Source organism: Dermacentor silvarum, chromosome 11 (assembly GCF_013339745.2).
Source record: "Dermacentor silvarum isolate Dsil-2018 chromosome 11, BIME_Dsil_1.4, whole genome shotgun sequence".
NCBI classification, from domain to species: Eukaryota; Metazoa; Arthropoda; class Arachnida; order Ixodida; family Ixodidae; genus Dermacentor; species Dermacentor silvarum.
In genome coordinates, this window is record NC_051164.1 from 19,156,319 (window position 1) to 19,183,323 (window position 27,005).

Here is a 27,005-nt window from a genome sequence, read left to right on the forward strand (position 1 = left end):
CTAACTCTATTAGCAACAGGTTTATTCGGGATGGTAGCAAACCTTTTCTTAACATACAAAATGAGCCTCACATTCCGGGCCATAGTTGATACTGAGAATTCAAGTTTCTCAATGATGCCAGTTAAAAATGTGAAGTGAGCGCAAAAGTACACTAAATCACTTTCTATTGTATCTTTGCCTAGAACAGCTCGAGCCCTGCTCACAACGATGCTGCAAAGCTGTTTGCATTGGCAAAATGTTTGTGATAGTAATCGGCTGCATTCAGCCAAATTCCTCAGCAGGTGATAACATTACGAAAAAAATGAGGCTAGGACAGAACACGAAAAAAAAAAAAAAAAACATTTTTAGGCTCTGAAAATTCTATATAGGCACCAACATCAAAATAGGCATTTATAGGCACAGTGAAAGTACCGCTAGAATGTTTCTAGACACATAGTTTGTGCTTATGTTATCAGGACATAAGAAAAAAGAATAGAGATTTTGCCTGAATTTGCAGTCTCTAGTAATGACTAAAAAGGAGCCGGGATGACATCATTATGATGTTCGATCATTGCATCATGCTGATGCGAGTGCCATACGTGTTACAGATGCAGTGATGTGATGCATGGCTGTGATTAGGCTGCCGTGCGTGTTCTTAAAATTCATGCCTACATCAGGTCTTTGTAAAGTTCAGTTACTATGCACTGGAATTCAGCAGATTTTGAAAGCTTTTTTACATTACACCAGTGCTTGCATAAATTAATATCAATGGCAATCAAAAGAAAAAGGGTATTTGTGCTAAGTACATTATGTATTGAATGACAGATTAACAGCATTTTAGCGTTTTAAAGGAAATCAAACTACATTCTACATCACAGCCAGAGGTTTAATGGCATAGATATAAAACACTTGCTGCCTGCTTAAAGCAGTACATATTTCTTATATGGTGCAAACAGGGTGCTACATGCCAATGCTGGAAGTGACATACCAGATGGATCACCAAGTCAAGTTAAAGTTTGAAATATTGGAGTTCAAATCATTAGTATTCTACTGCAATGATTGACATGATGGTGATTGATGTAGACACTTTATTTCAATGCTTTAAGAAGGGTTTAATATTAACCTATTATGGTGGCGTAGTAGCTATGGCATTGGCGCTGCTAAGCCCAAGGGTGAGGGATTGAATCCCAGCTGCGGCCGCATTTCGATGGGAGCGAAATGCAAAAACACCGATGTACTGTGCATTGGGTGCAGGTTAAAAAAAAACTAGGCGGTCACAATTAATCCACAGTCCCACACTATGGGGTGTTTTGTAATCATATCATGGTTTTAGGATGTAAAACCCCAGAATTGAATACATTTTTTATATTAGGGTTTAATATTCTGCAACACATAATTTTCGTGCCTTTTTAATTTTCAGCAATGTAAATTTCTAAGAAACTTGCGCTAAAATACTTCATTGCTGCATTAGGCCATAACAGAAGTGACTTCTTTTATGTGTCACATGATGGCTAGCCTTTCAATGCTCCAATGCATAGTGTGCTCAAAACTTCTCGAACTGTGCAGAGCGCGAACTGGATTCCATTGGAAACAGTTTACAATGAAGAGAAGGACAACTGGATCTTTGACGTGAAGTTGACACCTCGCAAGGAATCCACGGCATTCAAGATGATGAAACTTTCCAAACGGTCTAGGCGAAGTGGTGCAGCCATCCTTTATGATGTTAGAATCATCAGCAAGCATCAGGTGAATGTTTACACTCATACTCTTCACGGAGCTGTAACCCATTGTCTCATGTTAGCTCTCAAAATAGGTATTTTTAAATTGCTCCTGCTTATTCTTCATGCTACAGTTAAACCTGCTTATAACGAACCTTCATATAACGAATTCCTGGATATAACGAAGTTTTTCTATTCCCCGCCGTTACTCCATAGAAGCACATGTATTTGAGACCTCTACGTAACGAAGTGGCAGCGGGAGACCCCCTCGATATAACGAATTTTCCCCTCCGACAACTTGTACATTTCGCCCCAAATTTTGCCATTTTTGCGCGAGCAGCAACCGGAAGCACCTTCTCCGCCGCGACGGAAATTGAAGCGAGCGCACGTGTGCGTGCGTGTGTGTGTGCGAGGCGGGCCTGCATCCCTCGACCCGGCGATCTTGCCGCCGTAGGCGTGACCTTTCCCCCTCCCTTCATTCAAACCTGATCCTGCCGCTTGCTGCAGCTGGCCTAGCCCGCCAAGCCGGCACTCTCTCCTTTTCCAGTTGATGTTGCCGACGTGCTGGTACACGCTGTGACACATCACACTCGATGAGCGTGGACATGCGCTTTCAAACGCTGGCGGCATGTGGAAGCGCCGCTGGAGAAGCGAGCGAAGTGACCTTCGTGCTGTTGTCTATCGCTTCAAAGCAAACTGAGCGCCGAGGACACACAGCACGCACAAAGCTATGAGCCGCCGACGCACCTACACTGCCTAGACTCTGCCCCAATGCAGTTCGCTTTCAAGATACGGCCCGCGCGACCGCGCGCCGCCGCGCAGTACGCAGTTGATGCCAGAGTACAGTACAACGCCACCCCGCTAAAGCCCCTCGCACGTTTTCACTCGCACATACAGCATACGGCGTGCGGCAACTGCGTTATCACCCTTGGACTTTATACGGACTATCTATGAGCGATAACCAATTTTAGTGCCACAACGCGTCATAGACACCATCTTAAGATAGCAAATACGGATCTCAAGGGCCATACTTTTGCTGGCGGAAACCGAAAATACGTCATAGTTGTCGCCCCTGGCACTTTGGGCGGCCAATGTCATCGTCAAGCCACCAAGCCAAGCGACATGAAAAGTCAAAATGGCCGCTCGGGCCGGCGCGGGGTGGCAGTTCGCAACGTATGATGCGGGAACGGTCCCACAGTTGCGACGCAACAGCGGGGTTACCAGTGCATTGGGTTCTATGGGAGCTGTGCCGGGACCGGCTGAAAACGACGTAACAGCCGGGAAAACGCAGCCCCCGGGAACGTAACAGCGGGGTTCTACTGTAACACTATATGACGCCACGACGCCATCGTGACGCTCGCTCTTCATTTCCGATGCCTCGCGCTTGTGCGAAACGACACGCGTCCACGCATCCGGTACCTGGTGTGGCATTCCAAGGATGAGTGCTTCGACGAAAACGGAAAACGGGTGCGCGTTACAATTGAGGGCGCGTTAGAATCGAGTAAATACGGTAAGCGTTTCTTTTTTGAATTTTCGTGCCGAACCTGCATATAACGAAATCCTCTTTATAACGAAGTTTTTCGGGAATTTGTCAATTTCGTTATATCCAGGTTTAACTGTGTTACTTCATTCACAAGCCTATTGCAGTACTAATGTTTCACATTTTAAAGAAACATTCATGTGATCTATAATAACAGTCTCAAAGCGAATGTCCGACGTTATGGTTAGCTCAATTAAATGAAAACACAAAGAACAGAGAAATGGACACCATGGGCTGCCATAGTGTCTAGTCCTCTGTTCTTTGTGTTTTGCTTTGATTGCACACAATGGCTTCAACAAATATTAACCATCTTGCCCAGGACAAATTATAATGAGTTGTCATTGGCATGCTGGCTTTTTTGTAAAGCTTGATTGCCTGATGGCTGAGGTCACCTCATGCATTGCGTGAAAAAATAATGCATAATATTGCGAGCATGGTTTTGAATGGAATATAGGCTGCTTTCACAGGCCAGTAATTATTGGGAAAATGTATTCATGCAAGTACTGTATTATTTATTGCTTAGCCCTCAATCACGCATTGCTTAATAAAATTCAAGCAAAAATTAAAAAAAGAGGAACAGTTCTGAACAAAGCCCAAATGAGTACTATTTTATGCATGCTTATTAATTCAAGTAAAAAACATACAGCTTTAGAAAGGGTGGCTGCTCATACTGGGTGGTGAAACATTGTTTAGACAAGGAAAAATTCTTTTAGTGTGAAAATCATCGGAAGAAAGGAAGAAGGCGACAGGAGCTCTGTCCTGTCGCCTTCTTTCTTCGTTGCTACGATTTGTGCACTAAAAAGGACTTTTTTATTGCCTAACAGTTGTCAACCAGCCCAAATATGTACTATTTTATGTAAGCCTACTTACTCAAGCAAAAAAAAAAAGAAGAAAGAAAAAAAAAAGCGTGGTGTTTCCACTTTCAAATGAAAAAAAAAAAAGGGGGGAGGGGCATTAGCGCACCCAGGATCTCTGCCAGGGGGGGTTGACAGTTTGCCAATACCATCTAAACAGCACTAATCTCGATTTCTTCACGGGAAATTGTCAAAAAAATGCGCTTTTTGCGAATGTGCAGACGATTGCGCGTCTTACATCTTAGTTGCAGTACTCAAATGCGTAAGGAAAGAAAAGGGGTTAAACAAAAGGGGGGGTTAAGTCGGCCTCAGGGGGGGGTTCCAACCCCCGAATCCCCCCCCGTCGGTGCGCCACTGGGGAGGGGCGATGAAAACATAAGAAAAGGTGACAATGTTTGTATGCACATGCATCAAGAACATACATTGCCTTCTGCTTCTGTCTCATTAAACGGTTGTGGTGCATGTGATATGCTGTATGTGTCTTCCTCGCACTGTTCGAGAGGATGTACAGCAAACCTGACCAAGTTGCCTAAACACGAGTTCTTTTGAGAAAAACCTGAGGAGTCCTTAGCATGACCCTGAATCAGCACCTATGGTCTTCTGCTGTTGAGCTCAGGGTCACAGGTTCAATTCCCAACAGCAGCAGCAAGCACACTCTGATGGAGGTCATGATGTTTGAGCCCATGAGTCATCAATCAGTCGTCTGTAGCATAGCAGTGGTCTGGTCAAGTTGAAAGTCATTAGCTATTGCAGATGATCAAATGTGCTATTGCAGAAATGGCAACAGATGAATGCCGTGAAGGGCTGTGTCGTCTGTCATTTGTCCCCTTTGTCCATCTCTGTGCAACCGATGTGATACCTACATGCCATGCATGAAGCTCTAAACACCGAAATGTGGTACATTAGGTGTAGGGTTAGCAAAAAGAAGTAAGAACACAAGCACCGACTACTACTAACTGAATTTTATTGGTCAGAGAATGTATATGCAGGAATGTGGAAGATGAGAGTGTCATTGAACACAGCATCGCAGACACATGGGAGTATCGTCAAGTCCAAGAACCAGCAGCAATGTTTTAAAAAGACGCGTATGGCAAAAAAATTTTGCAGTCCAAAAGATAGCAAATTAAGGCTATCTAGACGAATGAGTTAGTCCTGAGACGTCCAATCTATCGCCGGTAAGCTTTGTTACATTCCCTAACAAAAATAACCCTGCTCCCCACTGCAGGATTCGGACCCACAGGCCGAGGAACTGAATGTATTCCAGGCAGTGGTTGTGCCCCGCAAGTCGGAGATGGCAGTTCGAGCTCTGGCAAACAAGCTTGTGATTAAGGAACTGCTTGAAACCGCGGCAGAGTACATGCACGTGGTCATTGCCTCCCTCTACAATCCAAACCACCCTTTCAACCTGATCGTCTACCGACTGACAGGAGCTTCCTCTGGAGATATTTTTGACACGGAGAGAGAGAAGGTAGATCAGCTGTTCTATGTCAATGCATGCTCTGTAGCACGTGGTATGTCACGAGCAATACGTGTTTATTTAGCATGATTTTTTATATGTTTGTGCCATTACGTGTTTGCTAATGTCATGCACGAAAGGCACGAAGATAAGATTGGGGACGGTACACAGCAGCATGATGACTCATGCATGAGTTGGCTTAGCGGCTACGTTGTTCTGCTGCTAAAGACAGTGTTGTACATTTGACTACTGATCATCAAGACCGCATTTTGATGAAAACGAGACGCAACAAATACTCCTGTAAATGGGTTTATAGGGGCCAAAACATGCTTGTCCAACTATTCTTAGTTTATCATTATAATTGAGAGTAGAGGGACCAATATAGTTGTGCGTGTGCACGCGTGCGCTCACGCATACACACACACACAAAAACAAAAGACTAGCTCTCGGTGTACATTTTAGCAGAAAACGTTAATTGTAAATTGCTGCCTTTAAGCCCCTGCCACCATCAGTGACTGCCATTTTGGCATGGCATATGTGATGTCAAAAAGTGTGGGGCCAGCGTTGTGTCATCAGCTCCAAAACATTCTGAAACCGTGCGCACACTGTAATCTCTATGTGGGCTCACATACCGAGTACAGTGCTCTGGCAACCAATGGCACAGTGAAGGCATCGCCGTTGCATTGTGTCCGCAATTATTTCACTCGTGCGATTAAAACGTCACAAATCGGAAAACGCCTGCAGTAACTATCCCGAGCCGACTGCTGAGATGCACATGTGAAAACTAAATCAAACATATTCTATGCTCATCGACCACAGAGAACCCATTTTATTTTGTCACCCATCAATGTCGCCAGACTGCTGTACCATTTAACTGCATTATGAAAAAAATTCAAATATAAATTATCTACTGCACAGAATGCACTCAAATTTTGACAACTGCTATTCACTATGATGAGACTTAAATCCTGGTGATTACTATTCAGGTGTCTGCAGCATTATGGGAGAAAAACATCATCTTCGCACTACTACATTGTTTTCACTGGCCCGCATTCACTCTATAGATTTCTCTCTAAAGCCACTTGACCTTGTAAACTGCGCCACGCTTGGTACACTTGACTAGAACTTGAAGAACTGAGTGTGTTCACTTACACTCTGGCATCCTCAAGTTCAACAGCACACGTGGTGCTGTTGAAAACTTAATTCTGTTTTCTCATAAAAAATCTGTGTGTTCTGTAGAAGATTTGGCACTGTGAATCAACTGGTGCTTCCTGTCTGGTGCTTAGAGAATGCTCCTGTTGTCCTTCAAAGTTTAGTTTGGTTGAAGCATGCAGAAAAGCAGTCAGTCTATTGAATGCCTAGCACAGCTCGGTTCAGTTTGTTTTAATCGACTAATGAAGGGAAAACCCTCTATGTTCAACTAAAAGCTTCTTGAGCTTCATCCAAGGTTTTTACTCTTCTTTTGACGTCACAGCTGCTTGATCTTTACAGTTAGCTTAGGGGCAATCCCAACATAGCATGCGCGATACGCAGCATAATCAATGGGTCAGGCATCCTAGGCTGTGGTGTGCGCGACAGTGTGGTTCATTTTAACACAGAATGGTGGTCTTCCTCTTATGCTACAGTGCGGGAAAAATTGCGTCACACCTGAATCAACATAATGTTCATCACCATTATCATCACAATGAGCCTGTTAAGGAGGGAGTTACTTAGATATTGCACCAATAATTTTAAAAATCTTTGTTCTTCAAGTTATGGTGCTGAAAACTTGTAGATATGTGTAATTTGTGTGCTCATTTTGAGTCATTAGGTTCATTCTTTTTACCCTAATTGCTTATAATTTTTATAGTACAAGAGTTCCTTAGTTGATTTTCTGAAAATTTTTGTGGGAAATAAGGTCATCAGATTTAGCTAAACCAGGTACCAATGGCTTCAGCATTGGTAACTAACTTAGTGGCATATATTGCAATGCAAGAATGAGGTTCTATGAGAACTTACAAGTGTGAGTGAATGCTCATTACAGTTAAACCTGGGGAGGACAAGCATGGATATAACGAACTATCAGATGTAAAAAAGAAAGTCCAAAATGTTTCGTGCCAATATCGGCATGTAACAAATACATGCCTATAACAAATATTGGACATAACTAAGGTACCCGCTGTGGGGGCCTAGCGGCTTGGGCGTTGCACTGCTAAGCACGAGGTTGCGGGATCGAATCCCGGCCACGGCGACCACATTTCATGGGGGCAAAGTGCAAAAAAGCCTGTGTACCATGCATTTGGTGGCACGTTAAAGAACCCCAGGTGGCCAAATTAATGCGGAGTCCCTCACTATGGGGTGCCTTATAATCAGATCGTGGTTTTGGCACGTAAAACACCAGAATTTAATTTTTAATTTTAATAATGAAGGTATTTTTGTATCGAACGTGACATCATATAATGAGGTTTGACTGTATATAGAGGTCAGCTTCTGAATCAGGAAAATTTTGCCCAAAAAGCTCTGTTCTTGCAGCAGAAGCAAAGAACGCACGAAAAAGCTGGACAACCTGGACATTAGCATGCTAGGGTGTGTTGTTCACAGCTTCTACTGGATGAAGAAGTGGCAACGTTGATTTCGAAGCATCACTGCTGATGAAAGCAGATAACAGGTCACAGACAACCTTGTTGATAGTGTCCGTGCTTCATATTGGCCAGAAACATTTGTAGTCTCTATGGTGCATGCTTAGCATCCAACTGTGTACATTGCGGTGACTGCTGATTTTCACTGTTCAGGGTGCCCAGTAGTTTCTTTTTATTCAGTTGTTAAACTGACAGCATTAATTTCCAGATGCACAACTTGCTCGCAGAAGCATGGAAGATGTCGCACGAAGTGCTTGGAACATTCCATGCCATTTACGATCCTGTCATCTACAGCAGCTCTGCATTGGTCAGAAAAGCAGCTAGTGGTTTGGATGCAACACATGAAGCCTTTAAGCAAACAATTCCTGGTTGGTACAATATTTTTAAATGCTTGCCTTTAATTAAAAGCTCATTATGTTTTAACATGGCGCTAGGCATTTTTATCAGGGTGCTTTAAAAAGTATGTAAAGACAAGATCTGCTTTATCCTATTTTGTAGAAAGTGTTGATTAAATGTTGAGTTACACAAGTCTATAATAACTGCAGCTTGCACTTATTTTATAGAGAATTACCTGAATTTACCTGAGAGAAAACTCTCAGTGATCTCAGTTTCACAAACCTGTGTGAAGCCTGAAATTGAAAGAGTACATTAGAACTTGCTTATGGGAGACGACAACTATAGAATGAAACTTAACAGTAAGTAAACTTTTGTTGAGAATCTTGAATGTCTGGTGGGAGGTTTATTGCGGTAACAATTATTAGGACACTCGAGGTGTGTTCACGTCGCCCGCAGTGTCGTGTTGTCGTAGTATCAATGGTGTACGTGTGGCCCTCGCATGGCAGTTTAGAAGGCCTCCAGAGACATGGTAGATACACGGTGCAGTTGGTTGCAAAAATGAATTAATCAGATCAATCAATCAAAAAATTTTCCTTTTACAAGGGGGAGCCAGGAGTAAAAGTTGTAGTGGCTTGACAAGCCACTACGACTTTTGCTCCTTGGCTGCTTTGCCCTACTGCAAAAATGATGAAGCCAAGTGCGCATGCTAGTATCACTCTTTGCTCAATTGGCTCTGCCAGAGCCAGGGTGGTGTTCTGCCATCCGCTGCTGGCATCAATATTGTACGCACAAGCATTAGCATTCCTGGTGAAAACAGGAAACAGACGCCGACCAAGGTGGAATTTTTTTTTTTCTTAACGGACGTGTCGACTCTCACACGGGAGCCTTGTTCACAATAAAGGGCAAAGCAGGAAGGGAATGTTAAATGCGGTTGAGGGCATGACGCAAGGTGCAGGCGTAGATCGGATTAAGATTTCCGTCGTTGCGATTCAAAGTGCATGTCATTGTCTGGATATGAAGTGACTCAAGATAAAGCCGTTGACTCAAGTTTCTTTCACTTATTTATTTATTTATTGCACTTGTGAGGACCCAGGCGCTGTCCCAGCCTAGCTGGTAATGCGTGGAGTCAGCATGTTCCGCAAGGCGCTTGTGTGCATCATATGAATGCTCCTTGAGTCTTTTTTCAAAGCTGTATTTGTATTTAATTTATTTGTATTGTAATTGTATTTTCTAACTGATGTGCTTGTAGTCGCACTGCACGCAGGAGATAGCACACATGACGCCAGGGAACTTCTCACATGGCAGACGGTCCTTAACGTTCACGAGGGCATTGCTGAGCTTATGCAAGGGCACGTGGGCTAGCTGCACACCATATGGATGCATGAAATGTGCAATGATCATCTCTGTTCCAAGTAACCAAAATACAAATTTCAAAGTAATAGCTGTATTATGTGTATTCAGCTCAAGTCTACCTAAGGCACACAGACCTGCTAATAGAAGAGCGCATGGTACAGTAGACTTCTGTTAATTTGACTATGGTTAATTCGATTTTTTGGTTAATTAGATCCCAGCCAAAGGTCCTGGCAGGAGCGCATGCATTTCTATGGACCCAAACTTTCGTTATTTTGTTCCTAAAATTGGCCTTCGCCGGATAATTGCAGCTTGACCAGTCAGCATTGCACGCACGTGCCCGACCCCTATGGTAACCCCAATAGGGACCCCTTTAGTGGTAGCGTCTGTCTCGGCGAAGCTTAGGGGGCAGCGAATGTGCTGAACACACGTCATCTCTTGTCGAAAATGCATTTTCCGCCTGCTTTAGAAAGATTTTCAAGCACTAACCGTAGCTCACAATGTATGATTACGGTATTTACGTGATTCTAACATGCGTCTTTTTTTTTTTAAGAAAAAGAAAATTCGGGCGTAAATTGCCTGCGCGGTGCAATTGGATGCAAAACGAAAACTGCCTTTTTCGCGTTGGTAAGCTTTACCACATAACAAAAATATACTGTAGTGAACCTGACTTTAAGAAACCGGCCATCATTGTGCAACACATATTAGAACCTTGCCCATTTTTCTTGCTAGAAAATCGGGTGCACATTAGATTTCTTCCTTTGTTTAGGAGCTTTAATGTCATTTCTACATAGTTTTCTAATTGGACACATAGGAAGTGAGCGTGCATTCGATTTGGGGCTGTGTTAGACTCGGGCAAATGCTGCCAAATGAATCGGCACTGTGTTTTGGTAGTAATTTTTCTGCATATTGTTTATTCGACTTGCCGGATAATTCGATCAATTTCATCGGTCCCGTCGGGGTCGAATCAACGGACGTCGACTGTATTCAACTGTTTTATTATTTCAACACGTTGGGTGGTAAATATGAACATTGGTAAAATGTGCAGAAGGTAGCCGAATAAGCACTTGTACAGTTAAACAAAACTTTGTCTACCACTTCCACTCCGATTCAAATTCGTGCGCCTGTGGAAATGCGCACTTCAGAGCAGGACCCACTAACCATTGCGACTTCGCGTAACATTTGCACTTTGTAACTTGCGCTCCACATAGACCAAGATTGGTGGTGTCTGTGCATGTATATTGAAGGCCACAAGGTGCAGTACAGTAGTTGATAAGGAAGTTCTTCAGAATGTAGCAGTGTCAGCAATGAGTGCTTGAAGGTGTCACAGGAAATTCATTCATTGACAGAGGAATTAAGTCTGCTCTTTTTTGTGGTGGTAGATGTGTGAGAGTGCCTACGCAGTGTGCAGGAACACAAAGCTCCTTGCCCTCTTTCTAGAAAATCATTCAAAAGGAATTTGTGATAAATGAATGAATACATGAACAGATTCTTCTTTGGGTGTTTCTGTACAGAATCCTAAAGTACACCGATGTCAGTAGCAGTCATATTGAACATTGGTTCACTGCAGTCCCGCAGTAGCTTCATCATGACAAGGACAACTATAGCATTTGAGCAATGGCTGTCCTTGCAGCCACCTAAGTTCTGCTTGGTCATGCATGGCATCGCCTCTTCCCTCAAGCCTCTGCAGACATATATTTGTTGAAGAATGCCAAACGTACGCAGCCCACTGATACAGACACTGGATGCGTGTGCATGTTTATGCTGCATTGACATTTGCCACATGACACAATTCAAAATGGACAGGTTCAGTTAATGGTTCAGTTATTCAGTTAACAGAAATTGTCCTGTTTAGATAGGCAATATTAAGGCACCAGTGCCTGATAGGGTATTATACTCCTTTCACTTCCCGTTCACACACTTCTCAGACAGATGATAGAAGCAACTTGATACAAGTAAAATGCACCAACTTGACTGCAATCAGTGTACAGTTCATGAAATGTGTGGCTCGTGTCATTGTAATTGTGTGGCAGTGGAGATTTTTTTAGCTTGTCCGTAAATGTATTGTCCTTTGTGGAATACAAAGTTACCAAAGATATAAACGTGAGTGGCCGAGTCCATGGCACAACCTTGTGGCACCGAGCTTAACCCGAAATGACACGGAGCTATTATTGCAGAAACCAAGCATATAGTCTACTTTGCTGGTCTAAAGCGTCGGTAGTGACATAGCCGTTAACATGCAGCCTTTTTAAAAATTTTGTTTTCTTTGACAAGAACAACCATATAACATGAAAACATGTCTAATATGATGTCATTGGACAAAGCATCACAAGATGTCGTGACCAGCATTGTTGATGTAGCTCACGTCTTTAACTCAGTGCTCCGTAAACGTTACTACATTTATGTACAAACTAAAGCTCTCTATTGTCATTGTTGATTGGTTGCAATATAAATTGCAAAAAAAAATAAAAAGTAAATATTGCCTGCCAATAAACTTTATAAAGGAACAGTATGCTAGTCTAGCTGAGTGCATTGAAACTAATGCGTCACCTTATTACTCCAGGCTGGGCCTTCTACTATTTCAACCTCGACAGCGTTCTCAGTTACACTGCCCATCATATACCTGAGCTGTCAGCACAGCTGGCAACGATCTACTTTACACGGCCAGCCAGAGTGCCTGGAGTGGTGGAGTTCTCTGCCAACGTACCGCCCTTTCCTTCGTATGGCAGTGTTGGAGTAAGTATGACTTCATCCACAATACAGTATGCAGACGAGCTCCACCGTACTTGGTGTTGATTAGAGTGCAGCTTTCTTTTTTTTTTGTATACACTTCTTAACAATGTGCTCTTTTGTTTGCCAGCTGGTAGTAGTTCACAGACAGTTAAACTGTAGCAAAAGGGTAATGGGTTTTACAGTATAGACCACTTATAACGTAACCGCTTATAGTGCAGGACCGGATATAGTACGGTCTTTTCAGTCTCCCGTTAATTTTCCCATAGCACTCCATGTATACCCATACCGCTTACAGTGCAGCCACGTGAGATGAAATACCAGTTATAATGCGGCTTCCACGGGAAAATCTCGCTGACAAGGGCGGTAGCGAGCACGCTTCTCAACGAGGTGCGCCCACCGATGGGAGAGGAGATCAACGAGGGCGATGCAGAGGAGGAGCACAAGCTGCGGAACAAATGAACGGGAAAAAAATGCGCGCATAGGTTGTCTAGGCGACGGAGAAACCTTTTGCTCGGCTGCTTATCAGTGGTGCATATTGCACTGAATGCAGCTTCAGTTTCTGTGCACCCGTCGTGATGCGTGTCGTGAAGTGCAGATATATCGCGCCAGCGACGCTGTCAATTTAAGCAGTGTTCCGCAAATTTAGTTTGGAGCTACAGTAAAACCTCGTTAAGTCAACCATCGTTAATTCGGAAAATAAGTTAATTCGGACTCGGGTCCTCTAGTCCCGGTCGGCGTATGCATTATTCAATGCAATCAAATTCTCGTTAGTTCAGACTTATTTGGCCGCACATCGGTTAATTCGGACTAGTTTCGGAGCTCGGTGAGCGAGGAGCGCCGCAAATGTGCAACGCAGAAGAGCAAGAACGACGCTAGCGTCCGACCGAAACGAAGCGGCGGAATCCGCATGGCCACAGCCATCAGTTGAAATTGTACATGGATGACAGCAACGCCGGAACGCTTCGAGCCTATTTGTGTCTTTAAAGCCTGTATTGTTGTGTTTACCACCGCGCATAACACCGCGTTGGCCGTGGGCTTTCGTAACTGCGTAGTCAACCACGATCGCATCGATAGCGGCCGCAGTTTTCACCGCAGCGGTTGCGGCGAACAGTATATAGTTTCGTTTTTACTCGGTACACGCGTCGACCGCGTGCCTAAAAAACTGCGTCGTCGCCATCGATGATCGCATAGATAGCGACCGCGGTTTCGACTGCAGTTGTTGCAACAAAAGGTAGTTAATTCATCCAGACTCGGTGCGTGCATCGGGCGCGTGCCTTCAGCACCGCAAAGTCGCCGTTCATAATCGCGTCGATAGCGGTCACGGTTTTTTCCATAGCGGTTGCGGCAAACGGTTGTTTCGCTTTGACTCGGTGCAAAGCTGTCGAGCTTGAAGAGCACCGGTTACATCGCGATTATGTTTTCGCCAGCTCACGGGCGAAAACGTAATCGCGATGTGCGCGCGATGGTACAAAGCCTGTCTACATGCTTGGTCTACATGTTTTGCATACGTGCAGGGCTTGAAAATCATTGTTTTGGTTATAGTGCTGGTACCGCTTATAGTGCAGATATTCGCGACTTCGGCGACTTACGTTATAAGCGGTCTACACTGTACTCTGCTCGCTGTGCGATATAGTACCAGACTGATACCCGAGCTACGTCTGCTCATTTCAATTAGTGTACAGTAGAACCTCATTTATATGTTTCTGCATTGTTTTCCTGACTCTTACACTCGCAAAGCACCAGTCCCATTTAGTTTTACAGTTAAACCTGCTTATAACGAACCTCCATATAACGAATTCCTGGATATAACGAAGTTTTTCTATTCCCCGCCATGACTCCATAGAAGTACATATATTTGAGACCTCTACATAACGAAGTGGCAGTGGCAGACCCCCTCAAAATAACGAATTTTCCCCGCTGACAACCTAGATATTTCGTACCAAATTTTGTCATTTTTGTGCGAGCAGCAACTGGAAGCACCTCCTCCGCCGCGACGGAATGCGAAGCGGCGGCGGCACGCTTGGCGCGCTTGAATTCACGGAAACTGCGAGGCGAGAGCGAGCGCACGTGTGCAAGCGTGCGCGAGGCGGGCCTGCATCCCTTGACCCAGCGATCTTGCCGCCGTGGGCGTGACCTTTCCCCCTCCCTTCATTCAAACCTGATCCCGCCGCTTGCTGCAGCTGGCCTAGCCCGCCAAGCCGGCACTCTCCTTTTCCAGTTGATGTTGCCAAAGGAAAAAAATACGCTTTTTTTTAAATGCACTGGCAGCGCCACTCTTTGGTTACTGCGCAAGTCTCTGCGCTTCACTTAACTAACCTGACACTAGGTGACACTATAGGGCTGTTTATAGTCCGACGTAACGCGCGCGCGCTGCGCTACGTCACGTTGGCGAAAACGACCCCCTCTATAGTCGAGCGCAACGGTGCAGCCAACGTAACCGGCGGCGCCGAATTGGCTCCTGACCCATTCGCGCGTTGGTCGCGCCGACTGTGCCGACCCACAATGCCATTTCGCACGAACAAATAAAGGTGCCCACGCCACTTCGCTGACTGGCGGACAGCCGTTCAAAGCGGCGCGCTGGGCTTGGGATCGTTCTGCGCATGCTCTGAAGATAGCAGCCGACAGCGTGTGCAGTCGGAGTATAGAGGAGATGGCGTTTCGGCTGGCTCAGAGCAACCGACGTAGCGTGACTGGCCGCAAACGACGCTGGCCCGCGCACCGATAACTTCGGACTATAAACGGGCCTTATACGACGCTACGACGCCATCGGTAAGCGGTAAGAATCGAGTAAATACGGTAAGCATTTCTTTTTCGAATTTTCGTGCCGAACCTGCATATAACGAAGTCCTCTTTATAACGAAGTTTTTCGGGAATTTGTCAATTTCGTTATATCCAGGTCTAACTGTAATAGGGTCACATGTATTAGCTTTCTGTTATGTTTTGCTTTCCTCTAGTTAAATTAAAAAACTGACGGCACACCACCAACATGGCATTGTCCATTGGTGGCACCTACATTGACCGTCTCATGTCATCGCTGAAAATGGTCACTTCACAGAACCTGCCATGAGGCACAGAAGGATTTCCATCACTATGTGTTCAGAACGTTCCTGTTTGCCAGCCTCGATGCAGCTCAAAAGCGAAGAGGAGGTGGATGGGCATTGTCCATTGGTGGCACCTGCATTGACCGCCTCATGTCATCGCTGAAAATGGTCACTCCGCAGAACCTGCCATGAGGCACAGAAAGATCTCCATCACTGTGCTCAGAACGTCGCTGGTTGTCAGCCTCAATGCAGCTTGAAAATGAAGAGAAGGTGGACGAAGGCGAAAAAAGTCACCCAGCACTCACTATAGCAGACGCTGTCTTGTGACCTTCAATACCTTGTGCTATTACTTTGGCTGTGCACAAAGTGAAAAAGGGCTGTGTGTTCAAAGAAGGCTGTTATTATTCAAGATTCAACCCAAGCACCGGATCGAAATTACAAGCTGCATTCAGTGTGCTATACTGCTACGGTAAAAAAAACTAGGTGGAGCGATTGTGGTATCGCGGCCTACGGGCCGACGAAGAAGAAATCCACCCAGCCGTAACCCAACGAATGAAGCCCAGTTTATTTTCGGACACCCAAATATATACATAAGAACAACAGCGCCACAGACGTTCACAGGGTTTCCAGACAGGATACCGAAACCAAAACTAACAACACAACAGTGATGAAGTTAGGAAATTTGCAGGCGCAAGTTGGAATCAGCTAGCGCAAGACAGGTGTAATTGGAGATCGCATAGGAGAGGCCTTCGTCCTGCAGTGGACATAAATATAGGCTGATGATGATGATGACTACTACAACCCTTTTAAAAAGGCATTTAACGTTCAGTCTAACTGCCAGGCAATAATAACAAGCCTTGCTGAGTTGTTGGCTTCATATTTGACTTCAAGTCAGGTTTTGTGTGAGAGTAGCTTTTTGTCTCATCAGTAGTGCTGTTGCAAGCGTTATCAGATGTTAGATTTTTTCTGGATAATACATATGTTGTTATGGTCCCCTAAAGAATGCATCGATAGGGTCCTGCTGCATTTAAGTGTTCTATTAAAACTTTGCTGAGTAGCAAAGCGTAGCTTGCCCTGTTTTTGGGCAAGTTTAGGGCAAGAATTAGTTGCTTTAAGTGTTTCGTGCAACATGCGAACTTAAATAAATTTGAGATAATTTTAGATAATAAAAGTTAAGAAAAAAAAGAAAAAGTTCACCTTGGTGGGTGTCCATTTCCTGTTCTCGCCGTAAATAAATTCTGTGTGTTCAAATAAATTAAAAAGGCAACGTATGTGTTGAAGGGGTATGCAGCTTTCCTTTGCGCATTGCAATGCAACTGAAGTAAAGAAATTTGATTAATCTCAAAACAGCTAGCAATGTGACGTGCCTTTTAGCCGAATTGAGAACCAGAATGGTGGTCTGCCAAATTTGGTGGTACATAGCGCCTGTAGAGATGTCACATCTCTAAAACAGTACATGTGCATATGAATGGTAAATGTGCTCTTGTCGCCACCTGTAAGCCTGACTTCATTCTTGTTTCTCTTTTAGCATCTGGTCAGAAATCTTCTGCAGACCCAGCCGGCACAGTCGTGGTCACTGCCTCGACTCGAAAAAGGCCAGAAGGTGGCAGCCATATTCGGCAGTGGGCACGTGGTGACCTTCGACGGTGCATTCCTTGAGTTCCCCAGCTACCCGGCTTCGTACTGCACTTACCTTCTAGCGCATGATGTTGGCGGTCGCCAGTTTACGCTGACAACCAGCGCCGATGACCTCCTGATCGACTTTCCAGAGATCTCCCTCACAATTTCGGGACAGGAAGGCAGAGTGCTCGTGAATGGAAGCGAAGCACTCGTTCATCTTCCTCTTGTGTCCAGATCAGGGTGAGTGAAAACAGGCATGTACTTTTCTGTCTTTGAAGCAATGCCACAACACTTGCTATCATATGCAATTTTCTTAGATGCCTTTGCTGTCGCCATGAAGATTGTCTCAATGTTTCTTCTCAACTTGTAGCCAGTTATTGCTCTAACTGTTGCACCAAGCACTCTACTGTAAGCATATTTCTTTTAACCTAATATCCTTTGTCACAGAACTGTGCTCAATGTAGTGTCTTGCTGCTGTGCAAAGGGTCGCACTGTAGCTGCCGTATATACTGGAGGTAGAATGCAAAAATTTGTGTGTACTGTGCTTTAGCCACACCTTAACGAGTACACATTAAAGATAAAAATAAGTTCAGCTTTGTGAGTTAATTACACTTCTGCAATACCGAAAAAGCCCCTCGTACCATGAAAGGTATACTTCAGAAAGACTGACTGTTGGGCTAATTGGTCTATTATGGCGACTAGAAAGCTTAGCACGAGAAATTTGGAGACAGACTCAGGGGACACAATAGCATTCGTCCTCATATTTTCCCTGTGTCTGTGTCCAAATTTCTTGTGCCATGTTTTCTAGTTGTCATGAGAGGATCCTTGCTAAATCAGAAAGGACGCAAAAGCGAGATAGAGCTCACAATTCCGCATTGTATTTCACGCATCAGCTTGCCAGGACATCATAGAATTTGACATTGTCTGTTCGGGCCTAGTTAATAATTTATAGCTAAAGATGGATTACATTGTCTCTAACCAAGCCAAAGAGGTGAACTTAGCAAGGTTTGGGAACTTTTACTGCACTCCAACCCAAAAAAGAGGAAATATTTTTAAATCTCTGTTGTATAATGTTACCTAGTGTTTTAATGAACCGAATGGTAATTTTAGTAGCCACTTTTGTTGTAACATATTTTTAGTGATCGATTGTACAAGGTGAAAAAGATTTAAAGAAAAGATATTGTGAAACTTGGCCCAGTTTCCTAACCTACGGCAGCAATCGACACATTGAAGTTGAAGATGGACACTCCACCACACGCAGATGAGAGGCATAATTTATGCAGAAAAGGCCGCCTCAAAACACTATAGCTATGTCCACTGAACGTCAAGATTAATTTCACCAGTGACTATACCAATGACCACGTTAAACATAATTTCAGAGAACATATAGGAAAACAACCATCTTTCACGGTTACAGTTCTACACAGCACTAACCTATTTCAGTCTTGGGCATTCTAGTATTTCATAACCTAAGAAGTAAGGATATTCGTGTAAGCAGCCTAGTGTGTGTATATATATATGTGGTTAACATCAAGTTAGCAATGTTTGCTATAGGCTGTATGTGACAAGGACCGAATGATATCAGGCATGATACACTCATATAACTGGCTCATGAAATGAATACGTCACCGTATGCCCGAAAAAAAAAAAGAAAGAAAATCTTGCCGGGATTTTAAGAAGAGGCTTTAGCTTGGGGTCAACTCCATTTTCCCTATTTGAATACATGCAAAACGCAGAAATGCTTTTATGAGACAACTGCTGGATAAATTTGAATGCAGTTTGTTGAATTTGAGAGAGAAAGTCAAGTTATAGTTACTGTTGCAAGGATAATGTTGATTTAGGGCCTGGAATTTTTCACAAATATTTCCTAAAATAGGCAAGTTTCAAAAATAGCCACAGAAGCTTACAAATCTATAATTATGCACCAAAAACAGATACAACAGTTCTGTAAGCCGCATCCGTTAGAGCATCTAAAGTGTACAAACTTAGTATTGAATTTCTTACAATGTCAACGAGGGCTTTGCAAAAGTCCTACACACAAATTAGTGATAAAACCTTGGTAAAACCTCTCTGAAACTCAAGATTACTCAACCTCTAGCACTAAACAGGTGGGAAGACAGCGCATGATACCACGCCATCTTAGCTCGCCCAATCTTGGCAGACGCGGCAGATTACCTCTAACACAGGGCACACGGGCTGCATATGCACTCTGTCATGCTGGCAGCCATGAGCAGCTACAGCCGCAGTAGAAAAGAAAACCTGCCCCCCCACTTATATATTATAGCATTCTACTCCATTCATTGCCTTGCTTGGAGAAGTGCTAGTATATCACCTCTCAAGTCAACGATCTACCTGCACTCTAGTAGCGCATATGCATTCTCACTAAATGCCAGTGCACAACATGCTTTTACCTGCTGCAGTGGCTTTTAAAAATGGCAAAGTAATACAAAAACATTGACAAAAAGGGGGACATCTTCCTTTCTGTCAATGTTTTTTTTTTATTGTTTTATTGTCGAGAGTAATTTGTATCTGAAAACTGACATAGTTATTTCAGTATCTAGTAAAAAGGTTTATGTTGAGAATTATACTTGTAGATCTGTAGCATTGATGTGCTGCTGGAGCTAACGAACTAACCCGTGCCAAAGCAGTACACTTGCTTGAGGTCAGTTTATTAATTTCTTTGTGTTTACATTTCTCTTTTATCCTCTTCAAGCAATGTGTGCACAATTGTGCACATCAGGGTAGTGAATCAAAAGCAGTGCACTAATGAAAATAATGATTTAAGAGGCGATTGAATTAAATCATGAACTGATCATGAATCATGAAATTATGAACCACCTAGCCCAGCAGCAAGTATTAGAAAATAACGATGCTTAAAATGTGTCACATACATCTTGAAACACTTCCGATTTGACCTATGCTGCAACTTTGAATAATGTGTGTGTAGTGTCTTAGCAAAACGAGTTGAAAGGCACACACACTTACCTAGGTGCTTGCTCTCAATGTCAGTATGTCATCATGCAGCGAGATCACTTCTTTCATTGCTTTTTCAAAATGTTTTACGTGAGGCATACTTTTCAAGTGGCTGGATAGGTGCTCTCCAAGTATGTGAGACATAAAATACTAGTTGTTCTCATAATTGATATCCCAATAAAGTACAGTTGAAAGTCCAGCGTTCATTCGTGTCCAACGCCTTTTTCTTGCGTACTAGTCCTTGTGTATCCGCTGGCACCCCCTTTTTCAAGTACTACTTCTTACTGTAGTCTACATTCTGTAAGCTTGACAAATCTCACAGAAGTGCTTTTATTCATTTGTTCTGCAGCTTGCGCTTTTTATGATTCTGAAGGCTCAAGAAATGTTGTGAAACTAAATTTTCAATGAGCAGAATTAAATGGCACCTAAAGGGATTATGCATTGTAATCATTGTTGATTAGATTTGTTTAGAATATTGTGTATCATTTCATCTCATGTGGCCATGTGCAGGCAAGTGGATGTGTACCGGGAGGGTCACCTAGTGAGAGTGCGAGGACATGGCTTGACCATTTATTGCGACGCCACCAAGTTCTTCTGCACATTCGTTTTGGACCGGTCTCACCATGGCAACCTTCTTGGCACACTTGGCAATGCAGATGGCAATGCTGGCAATGAATATGAGGTGAGTGCCTCTGTTACATGACCAATGCTGTTGGGAAACCTGCAAATCCATGGCTTAAAGTGAGGAATCAGTAACCAATTATGAAGTTGAATGCGTCATTGGAAGCTTTTCTGTGGAAGCATTGTCCACATTCTGTAAAATGTAGGTGTTGTAAACTAGCTGTGACAAGGATCCTGTACTAGAAATAATTGTTTGATATTGCAGCTGCCATATAAAATTGTGTATTCCTGGTAAGGGCTGCACCTCTAAATTTAGGTGTAGATATCGAAGAACAAAGATATTTTGACAATTATCCACGCAATCGTTGCACCCACTGTTTCCAAGTGCACACTTGGTCTTACATGAGCTATGCTGCACTGTCTCCGCATTGTATCAGTGCTATGCATGGAAGCACATCAGGCTCCTCTTTGGTCTCTTTGCTGCTTCTACAATTGATAGCCTGTTGGAAGGAAGCTCATTGACTAATTGTCACAAGATTTATCTCTGAATGTTCTAGGGCTTGTCCTGTCACCCTTTCCTCCCGCGTGTTGTTCAGGGGCACCGGGTGATGACACGTGCGAATACAGCCCGAAACAACAAGAAGCCCCTCTATTGCCACCTGCTGGTTAAATATATACATGTTCAGAGGTGCCGCCCCCTTGCTCTCAGCACCACCTCTTAGCTGCGAACTCAAGTGCAAGGCGGTGACCGTCTTCCTTCCCGAGATGGCTACAAATTCAACCTGTGCGGTGGTCTCAATGCGTGATCGTATTGCGTTCGCTTCAGTTCATAAGGTTAAGGCGAACTTGCTTCCACAGGCAGTCCTTGTATTTCAGGCAAAGGGGGTGCAGCCACAGGTCGCACAGACGATGTGCAGGAAGAACTTTGTTGTGAGGTTCCCAGTGTTTATGGCGAGGCTGCTGCTGTCCTTGGATATTCTGGCCTGCTGAGAAAGGCACCAGATGGTAATGACTCCTCTGTAGAATGCTGCTAAGAGTCTCAACCACATACGATCTCAGCGACTGAGGGCACGACTGTGGCAACCAATGTCCTTGACTCACATGTCGTCCCCTGGTTTCAGAGGACTCGAAGGGCTTGAACTGTGACGGCGATTGTAGTTTTTCACTTGTTGCACCTTGGCCGTAAGATCCTGTGGTCTGAACTTCAAATGCCGACAGAAGTCGTTGTGGCAGTCCTCGGAAGGCGAGTTTGCAGTTTTCGTTCCATAAGTGATTGTGCTGGAGAGATACCAAAAACTCCAGGTGTATCTCGGTGAGCAAGAAGGGCCAGGTACAGACCGGAGATTTTCTCAAGCAGGTCCTTCACGGTCCGTACCATGCGCTCTGCCTCACCATCACTCTGAAGGTATCGAGAGCTGCTTGTCTCATGGTAGAACCTTTAAGATGGAGCGAACTCGGCAAAATCATTGGACGCGAACTGATGTCCGTTGTCTGTCCGCATGGCATTTAAAATCCCGAAGTGAGCAAAACAATTCTTCACCACAGCAATGACCACTGATTAGAGCACTGCACGGGCTCGGGCTTACCCGAAAGCCCGGGCCGGGAAAGAGCAGTTTTTTCACGGGCTCGGGCCGGGCTCGGGCACGGCAAGTTATTTTTGACCCGGGCCCGGGCCGGGCTCGGGTTTTTTGATGGGGGCCAGGGCCGGGCTCGGGCTTTCTGGTGGTGTGCATGTAATGTGCAGCTAGTTATTCTCGGGCGTCTCAACTCTGAAAAACATCTGCTTTTTGGTCTCGGGCCGGGTTCGGGCCGGTTTCGAGCCGGGCTCGGGCCAGGCTCGGGCCAGGCTCGGGCCTAAGGTAAGGGGGTGGCGGGCCGGGCCCGGCGGGTAACGTAGATTATTTCCGGGCCTGGACCGGGCCCGGGTCTCGCCATAAATGTTTTGATCGGGCTCAGGCGGGCAGCCCAACATAAAAACGGGCCTGGGCCGGGCCCGGGCTGAAAAAATCGGCCCGTGCGGTGCTCTACCACTGATGTTGACGTAGTCCCCAGTGTGACCGCTTCAGGGAATCTGGAGTACTAATCGATGATCAGGACATAGTCACACCCTTTAAACTGGAACAGGTCAATTCCCAGGCATTTGCCATGGCATTTCCGGTGTGGGAGTTGGTATCAGTGGCTCGGAATGCATGACTCGAGTCTCGGCACATTTGGCACATAGAGCCACAAGGTGTTCAATGTGCAGATTGCAATTTGGCCACCAAACACACTCTCAGGCACGTTCTTGACAACGACGTACCCCTTGATGCCCTTCGTGCAGCAGTGCCAGTATGTCCTGGCATTGAGCAGATGAAATGATGACATGGCAATCCAACAAAAGCAAGCCATCGTGCTTACTCAGTCCATCTATCTTTCCAGTACAGTGTTATGTGGGTTGGTACTCTGTTCTTGATTGCAATTGGATGGCCAGCCTCCCTCACAACATGTCACAAGTAAGAAACACACTCCATCCTGAGCTTGAAGACAATGGACATCGTCTAGTCGACTTGCCACTAGTGGAAGTAGCTCCTTGAGAACTTCACCTACATAGATTTCCAAGTCGTTATTGGCTTTCGAGGGTAGCGAGTCGCAGGGTGCTCGTGATAGTTTATCGACCAAGGCTAAGAGTTTCTCAGGTACATATTTGACGGTATACTGATAGTGCATCAGCTTCATCTGCATTTGCTGTGCTTGAGGTGGCAAGACTTCCAGGTCCTTGCTCGAAAGAAGGGCTACAAGCAGAAGACGATCCGACTCGACCTCAAAGCTTAGACTGCGAAGGTACTGGTCAAACCTAGACACGGCCCATGTGACAGCCAGAGACTCCGTTTCTGTTTGACTGTAGCGTCCCTCTGTGGGAGTGAGGGATCTAGAAGCATAGACTTGTCGAATTCCAGAATGTTGGTCCTGGAGCAAGAGGACCCCTAGGCTGTGAGAGCTTGGATCAGCCGATACTATAGTCGGGTAATGTGGGTGGTATTTTGCCACACAAGTATCGGAGCTGAGAAATGACTTGATGCGGTTAAAAGCTTGCTCTTGGCTGTGACCCTAATCTCAGGCATTGTTCTTGTTCAAGAATAGATGAATAGGTGCAGAGATGTCAGACAGGTTTGGAATGAAAATCAGCCACATCGTTGGCCATTCCAAGCAATCGCCGAACACCGCTGACAACGACTGGCAGTGGGAGGCCTTGACGTTATCTGGATCTGGTGAAATTCCCTGCACCTTCACAACAACTCCTAGGAACTTGACTGAAGACGCTCGGAACTGACTTTTCTTTCCGTTGAGAGTGACCCCTGCTTGATTTAAGCGAGCCAGGACTTCAGTTAGGCGTTGGTCGTGCTCTTGGTGGCCCCTACCGAAGACTAGTCTTGACATGAAGCATTGTAAATATTCAGGCGCTGTTGCGTTGCCGTAGGGAAGACGTCTGTAGCAGTAGTGGCCAAAAGGAGTGATGAATGTTGTCAGTCCTTCACTCTCATGACTTAGTTTGATATGATGGAAGAAATATCTTGCATTGAGCTTGGAAAATACTCGTGCCCCACCAAGCTGGCCTAAGATAGGTTCAACTGTTGGTGGATGAGGTGGATGCCTGGGAATGAGAGTGCACACTTGTTCATAAACATGTTATTTACAGGTGCAAACAAGTACTTTGATAAACATCTTCGTATAGGATCAGTTCAGTGCATATTCAGTGTGCAATAGGCTGGTTTCGGTTCGCCATGTTTGCAATGTTGGAGCATCACGCATTTACATTGAAGGAGGCATTTCCCTGCATAAACATGTGTAATTTCGTCGTGTGGTCGATACTTGTAAATTGCATCTAAACACGAACAGCATTACTCACAAACACCAGTGGAAGCTATGCTTAAACTGAATCACACGGTGCAGGGGATCCTGATATTTTTTTTCATCATGCCACTGTAAGCGTATGGTGACCTCTGGCCCTGGGTCCGAGGACACCTTCACCTTTGAACAGCACACTGCCACTAAACATGAGTCTAGCTGGTCCAGTTCCACATTTACGTGCCATGACCGACAAAGCTAAATCATATTATCGTTTATCTGTTCTAGGCACTGCATCACCTAACCACACCTCTCCAAAATATCAGCAAGAATGTATATAATTTGCTCTCCAACCCATATTGTCATCTTGTTGCTCAACATGACACCTGTCATTTTGCATAGTCCTCAGCTTTTTGCCAAGTTTTTTCATTATCCTTCAAGTTGTACCCCATAGGTTAGTACTGGCAGAATGCATTGATTATGCATACCTGGCAACTGTGCCAAATTTTTCTGTAAAGTTCATGAATTTGGGCTCGTTCTACAATTTTACTAGTGTTGCGTCTGAAAGTTTTAAGAAAAAAAATTTTTTTCCGAAGGTAGTTTATCTCACCAGTCTCCGAACTGTACCATTGGAAGTCTTCTCATGATGAAAGGACACCAAAAACATACTTGTTTTAAGCAAGCTTATTCAGACAAGTTCCTGAGCAAGCAAAATCGGCAACAGCAAAGTCCCTGAAAAAGTCACTGTCATCTAAAAACAATGTGTTGATTGTCAGTCTTGGCGATTACAAGTTTACTGCTGCTTGAGTGCTGCAACTAAATGTTATCTATCATTAATCAAGTGTGCTCATATTCCACAAAAGGCGTTTGATAAGGAGAACACGTTAAATTAAAGATATGTGCAATTCCCCCCTCTTGAATGTTGTGTCCACAGGATTTTTAGAAATTAGTTTACAGAATGGCAGGTATGATTACGGTACCGTCGACCACAAAAGTTTACAGGGCATGGGATTTGCATGAACGCCAATTTCACTTGAAGCCAGGGCATGTAGTCTCAAATTCAAAGTTTCAATTTTTAGTAATTTTTGAAATCTACGCAATGTTTATTTTAATTTGAAGCGCATGCCTTACTGGTTAACATTCCAAAAAAATTTTTTTTTGCTGAATTAAGTACAGTCTTGACCTGCGTGAAGTGCCCGCTACAGTATGCTGTAGTTCACAACTTGAGATAGATTCCCGCATTCTCTCTACATCATTTTTATTTATCTGCAGATTTCCGTCTTGTTAGTTGAGTCCACTGTGACTACTTCGCCTAGCTAAAAGTACCCCTTAGCGCTTTAAGAAGCTGAATACGAAGTACAAACAATATTTCTTTTAATCTTCAAACTTTGCCAGCTCAGGTGCTCACTCATTTGTCTGAGGTCACCTCCAGTGTTGTCGAATAGGAAACCGTCACCTGCAATTACGTGATGGCAGTGCTAAGGGACGAGACACGAGACAAAGGCAACACAACATGGTGTTGTCACCTTCAACTTGTATCCCATCCCCTAGCGCTGGCACTGCATAAAGAAAAACCAACAAGCCCAGGGCAATGCATTAGTCACCTGCAAACTGCAGGTCAGTGAGATAATCCCCATCTAATCCTTCCCAGTCTGGCAGATTTAATGCTTTGTGCATTTTGCCAGGAGTCTAAAACAAGTTTGCCACACTTTCTCTCATGCTGTAGGTATCGCTTCTCGTAATCGATATATACTGTCTGTCAAGGCTAAGCTAGCTTTGTATTATGCCTTTTTCGTTTCGTCTTTAAGCTACTACGTCCTTATTTGGAGCAACAGCCCTCTGCATCAAATACTCAAAAAACTTCTCACATTACAAAAGAAAATGCTACGCATTATTGCTAATGTACCTTATGATTCGTACACTGCTTACATTCATGAATGGTTTAGTGTTTTACCTGTAACAGAAATTTTTCTATTGAAGATGAGATGTTTCGGTAAATAGACAATTGCCAGAAATTGCCTTTTTTCTCCGAATCTCTTCACACTTGAATGCAAAAGAATACCTTATTCAACCAGTACCCCAGATGCCTTCCTGCTTCCCCAATGCAGAACTAACTATGGTTTTCCAGTGTTACCTAAATTTCGTAATCTCTCAAGGCATGACAAATAAATTTGAGCATGTATTGCCTTTAATTTAATTCTGGGGTTTTATTGGGCGAAACCACAATCTGATTATGAGAGCATGTATTACCTACCTAAAATACCATTCCATGTTTCTGAAAGTTGTTGGTATACATATGGTATGCATTCTTTTCATCGTTATTGCACTTATGTTCTATTTG

At 44.2% G+C, this 27,005-nt stretch overlaps 1 protein-coding gene across 1 annotated transcript in view; it reads left to right on the forward strand.

Moving 5' to 3' along the window:
• LOC119432444 (uncharacterized) overlaps positions 1–27,005 on the forward strand; it is a 115,695-nt gene that overhangs the window by 69,461 nt on the left and 19,229 nt on the right. The window contains 6 exon segments of the mRNA XM_049658240.1: positions 1,546–1,725; positions 5,317–5,559; positions 8,374–8,533; positions 12,415–12,587; positions 17,154–17,485; positions 20,729–20,900. Of these exon segments, the coding sequence (XP_049514197.1) occupies positions 1,546–1,725; positions 5,317–5,559; positions 8,374–8,533; positions 12,415–12,587; positions 17,154–17,485; positions 20,729–20,900 (1,260 nt within the window).